Source organism: Gouania willdenowi, chromosome 3 (genome assembly GCF_900634775.1).
Source record: "Gouania willdenowi chromosome 3, fGouWil2.1, whole genome shotgun sequence".
Taxonomy (NCBI): Eukaryota; Metazoa; Chordata; class Actinopteri; order Blenniiformes; family Gobiesocidae; genus Gouania; species Gouania willdenowi.
The window spans coordinates 42,577,291-42,582,979 of record NC_041046.1 but is presented as its reverse complement, the minus strand read 5'-3'; the positions used below and the strand labels follow the sequence as shown (position 1 = coordinate 42,582,979).

The window sequence follows — 5,689 nt, the reverse complement described above, 5'->3', positions numbered from 1 at the left end:
CTAATATTCAGCCTTTAGTGTAGAAACAGAAGCTGACTCAGCTCTCTTGATGCTCTACTCCGTGGTCCTCATCACGCCTCCAGGTTGTCCCAGATCTGGAAGTAGTTTGATGAGCTGCTAACTAAATGAAGTGGGTGAGAGGAAACCCTTCCTACTTAGAGGCACTAATCCCATGGCAGGCTGCAGTCAGTCGGGCTTATGAAACACCTCTGCTATGGACCTGTGAGCCTCTCACCATGGGCCAAACGCAGCAGACGGAGAACCCCGAGGCCATCGATGTCAAGTCCCTGCAGGAGATGTACAAGAAGTTTGTGGAAGAGTGTCCAAGTGGGCGACTCTTCCTGCACGAGTTCAAGCGGTTCTTTGGCGTGGATCCCACGGGCGAAGCCTCGGAGTACGCAGAGAACATGTTCAGGGCCTTCGACACCAATGAGGTGAGAGTGGCTTTAGTCAGGGGTGGAACCGTGTCTTAGTTCAGGGGCCAAATATGAAGCAGTTTATCTTAAGTGGGCCACAGATTTTAGGGGGAAAGTAGGTAATTTAATCATTATTTGATCTAAATGATCAAATATGTACTGCACTGATAATATTAAAGCAATAAGTGAAAGATTTCAGTCACTGCAGCATCTTCACTATTCACCTGTTTGATTTTTTGGCCAATTTTTATGTAATTTGGGGAAATTTTGTTGAACATTTTGAAGAAAATTGCAGGATTCTGTAAAAACTGAGAGTTCAATTAACAATTTGAGATTGAAAATGACTTCCATCATGTGATATATTACATTGTATTTGTGTATCATTTTGGAGATATCTACAACTGAACGATGAATCATTGTTTCTCTGACTTTTTTGCTTTCTGCTGCTGGCCAAATTGGATGCCCTAAAGGGCCGAATTTGGCCCCCGGGCCTTGAGTTTGACACGTGTGGTTTATAGCATATATGTGTCAAACATATGCCATTCAGAGCATATGATTCAGGCCACAGGAGAGAGTAAAAATGACGGAGAAAACAAAAGATGAATCATTGTGTAAATTACCAATAATTCAGTTGTAAATTGTTAATTTTTCTAAAATCCTGAAATTTTTCTCAAATTTATTCCACAAAATCTTAATTCAATGAAAATGTGGTCAAAAATAATAGATATTGTTGATGCCTTTAATACTTTATGGCTAATTTATAACTGGAAGTGCAAACTTGGCCACCAACTTGTGATCAAACTGCTCCGTATTTGGCCCTTGAACTAAAATAAGTTTGACAAAAACACCTGGTTTATAGAGAGTCACAGCACTTCCTGTTAGAACAGAAAGCTCCATTTCACTGAAATCATCACCCAAAAAGCAAAGAAGAATAGAAGAATATGACAGAAGATAATTAAAGCCACTCTTCTTCTTCTTCTTCTTCTTCTTCTTCTTCTTCTTCTTCTTCTTCTTCTTCTTCTTCTTCTTCTTCTTCTTCTTCTTCTGCTGCTGCTGCTGTCAGATGGTTTTATGTTGGTTTGTTCATCGAACATAGAAATATACAGTCTAGATTTGTAACTCTTCTGTGGGTTAGTCTACCCACCCATGTGTGTGAGTGAAATCACCGTAATTACATCATGTCGACTCTAAAGAAGTTTAAACCATCTGAGCTTTGACAAAGTGTCACAGTTTCAGGAGTGTAGTTACTCTTTAAAGACACACAGATTTACGTGTGTGTGTGTGTGTGTGTGGCTCATTAAAACCAGTTAAAGATGGACAAACAGTGGTCAACAGTGAGAGGGAAGGACCTCAGAGAAGATTATTACATGATTGGATCAGCTCCTCCTAGTCTGAGGTTGTGGTCCGCAGTGGATCAACTGTTCCAGGTCAGGGGGAGGGTCCTCCTGGGTCAGGGAGGCTTAAGTGAAGCTCAGACGGGGTCGCTAACCTTTAGCACCACTAGAGCAATTCAATCCCCGCCCACTAAACAAAACAACAGTGGAAGAGCCAAAGATCAATCTCTGTGATTAGATGATTATTATGAATACACACAGAGAGAGAGAGAGAGAGGCTGATTATTGCAGCAGGTGGGCTGGTGTTGGGACTAAACTGGTGACCTTTATATCAGTGGTTCTCAACCTTTTCAGCTCATGACCCCCAAAATGAAGGTTCCAGAGAACCAAATGGTGAATGTGGTTAAATTGGCAAAAATAAGCATGAAATATGATGAAAAGAGGTTAAAAGTGACAATAATGGGTCAACTTATGTGACACTAGGTGGAAAAGTGGTGGAAAGGGTTTTTAAGTGCTGGAAATGTCTTAAAAGTGGAGAAAAGATGTGCAGAAAAGGCACTGAAGTGTGATGTAGAAGTGTCAGAAATGGGAGTAATGTAGCAAAAATACATTAAAAGAAGCAAAAAATATGGCAAGAAAAAGTGATGAAAATAGGTTCAAACACTTTATTTCCCTCTCAAACAGAACACTCCATGTGTTCTAAGAGTCTGCTTTACTTTTCTTCTTTTCCAGGACAACACCATCGACTTCCTGGAGTTCGTGGCCGCGTTGAATCTTGTTTTTCGAGGAGACATGGAACACAAACTACGCTGGTCTTTTAAAGTCTACGACAGAGACAGCAACGGCTTTGTGGACCGGAACGAGCTGCGCTCCATCATGGCTGTAAGTCTTACTCTGGGCATTATGGGCCCTAATGCTGCTGCCGCTGAGCACTGACTAGTTTAACACAGCTCACACTCTGACTCTGAAAAAACAGCATGAAGCATTAGCAGCATTAGCAGTTAGCACCAGTTAGCATTAACAGTTGGCACTCATTTGCAGTAGCAGTTAGCATTAGTTAGCATTAGCAGTTAGCACTAGTTAGGATTAGAAGTTAGCACTAGTTAGCATTAACAGTTAGTGCCAGTTAGCATTAGCAGTTAATATTAGTTAGCGTTGGCAGTTAGCACTAGTTAGCATTAGCAGTTAGCACTAGTTAACATTAGCAATTAGTTCTAGTTAGTATTAACAGTTAGCACTACTAGCACAATATCTCACTGTGTGATGCTGCTGAGTGACTTCAGTGGTGCTCTAAAGCAACTGGTGATTGTGTTAACTGGTGACTGAGTCTGAGTGTTAGCTGGTCATCAGTTAACATGGACATTAGTTTGATCAGAACAGCAGTGAAGCTGGACCTGCTGATGGAGTTCGAGCTTAGTTAATGGTTACTACTGTGGATGTAAGGACACACACACACACACACACACACACACACACACACACACACACACACACACACACACACACACACACACACACACACAGACTGCTCTGATCTGAGGTTGATAATAGTCTTTAATCCTAATCCGTGCTCGTCCTGTTGCTGCTGCACACGTTTGATCTGAGTTTTTCTTTCTTTCTACACTACTGTGTATGTCTATCATCATCATTAACACACTATGTGTGTATGTCTATCATCATCATTAACACACTATGTGTGTATGTCTATCATCATCATTAACACACTCTATGTGTGTATGTCTATCATCATCATTAACACACTCTATGTGTGTATGTCTATCATCATCATTAACACACTCTATGTGTGTATGTCTAATCGTCTACAGTATCAATATTACTATAGTGAAATCTTCCTATTTGTGTTACATGTGCGGCTTCATTTTCAACAATTACTGGTCAAATGTAACATTAGTTTTGTGTGCGTGTGTGTGTGTGTGTGTGTGTGTGTGTGTGTGTGTGTGTGTGTGTGTGTGTGTGTGTGTGTGTGCGTGCGTGCGTGCGTGTGTGTGTGTGTGTCAGAGCATCTACAAAGTAAAAATTGGCTCTAGGACAGGACGAGAAGATCCAAACCTGTCAGTGGACGACGTGGTGGAGAGGATCCTACAGGCTGTGGACAGTGATGGAGACGGTACCATTATTAATGATTATTAATGATTATTAACAGCTCACTGACACACACAGAGCTAATGTGGATCATTATGAAAGTGTTAAAGGCAGCAAAAACGCACAAGGAGACAAAAAAATTAATTGTGGTTGGAGTTGATAAAGTTTAAATTATTAATAATAATAATAATAATAATAATAATAATTATTATTATTATTATTATTATTATATGAATAATAACAATAATAATAATAATAATAATACATTTAATTGATGAAGCATTTTTCCTAACAAAGTAACTTGGTAAATGAGTAAATAATTAAGTAATTTATTATGACAGCGTATTTCAGAGTCACATGTTTGACAATAAATTATAAAAATGATGCATTGGTAAGAGTTTATTTTTATTAATATTTAAAATATTGAGTGTTAGTTGTGGTTGTGATGATAATAATAATAATAATAACAATAATAATAATAATTATTATTATTATTATTATTATTATTATTATTATTATTATTTTTATTTGTAATAATAATAATCATCATCATCATAACCAGAGGACATGCCTTATTAATAATAATAATAATATTATTATTATTATTATTATTATTATTAATGTTAATAATAAGGCGTGTCTTTCTCTCCTTCAGGGAACATCAGTATGGAGGAGTTCATCAGAGGAGCTCAGCAGGACCCGTGGGTTCTAAACATGTTGAAGCTGGACGTGGATCCAGCGAGATGGGTTCTAGAGAACAGGAGGAAGAGTGCACACTTCTAAAACACACACACTGTGGGGCGTGGCTTTTTATTTGACGCTTTTCATTTCTTATTGTCGTCCAATCAAATCTCTGCTTTTTCCTCAGAAACCTTCTCTGTAAACGACTTTAAAACGTCACAAGTTCACACACATTTATTTCACTTCATTTGATTTGATTATTTTAGTTTGATTGTGTCAGAAAGTTTGAAAATCTATTAGAAAAATAAATCACAACATTTCTGTTTAAAAAGAAACAGAAATTATATTTTGTTTAATATACTTTTGGCCTGTTTTATTTTACACATAAATGCCATTTAAAATGTGTTTTATTTATTTGTTTATTTTTAAATGCTCTCTACTTATTTCTTTATTTTTTTATATATATTTTTTTTAAACCCAAATTTAGTTTACTCACATTTTCACACATATTTTGACACTGTTCAACTTCTTACAAAAATCCTAAAGAAACAAATCACACAAAGCACAATATGCTGAGGGTTTACATTTCTCTTAAAAAGGAGCTGAAAATACATCATTCATCATTATTTATTGATTATTGTAGGTTTTTATTATTGCTAAATATTTCAGCAATTCACATTTCACTTCCTGAACCACAAATGATTTAAAACTCACCACAAATTACATTTAAAATCGGCAAAAGTCCACAAATTAATTCCTGATGTGTGAAAAAATGCTCATAGCTTTGTGTGATCATTGATTATTGATTATTGGACTTTTTTTTATTTCCAATTGTTTCATTTAACTCACTTTTTTTTTTTTTTTTTAAACCTGTAATTTCTTACAAATAATCCATAAAATGTCACAATTTGGCAGCAATTTCACATAGTTTGGAACAAAAATTACAACACAAACCATTCCAATGTTTTGTTTTGAGGCGATGATGTCACCACGAGATATTGTGGCTGGTTTTGTAGTTTGTGATTTCACTCTATGATCAAATACTTCCACTGTCTGTGTTTCTGCTGCTGTGGAAGATGAAAGGATGAGGAGATGAGACGAGATAATTAGATATGGTGATGAGACGTATTAATGATTAAATAAGACCTGACGATG

At 36.9% G+C, this 5,689-nt stretch overlaps 1 protein-coding gene across 1 annotated transcript; it reads left to right on the top strand.

Moving 5' to 3' along the window:
• Positions 1-236: 236 nt before the first annotated feature.
• LOC114457919 (guanylyl cyclase-activating protein 2-like) lies at positions 237-4,780 on the top strand. The gene is made up of 4 exons (XM_028440068.1): positions 237-434; positions 2,483-2,632; positions 3,770-3,878; positions 4,509-4,780. The coding sequence occupies exons 1-4, from the start codon at positions 237-239 to the stop codon at positions 4,634-4,636; spliced, it is 585 nt and encodes a 194-aa protein (XP_028295869.1). The 3' UTR covers positions 4,637-4,780.
• Positions 4,781-5,689: the final 909 nt, after the last annotated feature.

What these genes read in the sequence shown, in the direction of transcription:
- LOC114457919 (XM_028440068.1), top strand. Translation starts at nt 237, where the DNA reads ATGGGCCAAACGCAGCAGACGGAGAACCCCGAGGCCATCGATGTCAAG. An exon ending in AGCTGCGCTCCATCATGGCT is followed by an intron (nt 2,633 to 3,769) that starts GTAAGTCTTACT and finishes TGTGTGTGTCAG; the next exon opens with AGCATCTACAAAGTAAAAAT. An exon ending in TGTGGACAGTGATGGAGACG is followed by an intron (nt 3,879 to 4,508) that starts GTACCATTATTA and finishes TCTCTCCTTCAG; the next exon opens with GGAACATCAGTATGGAGGAG.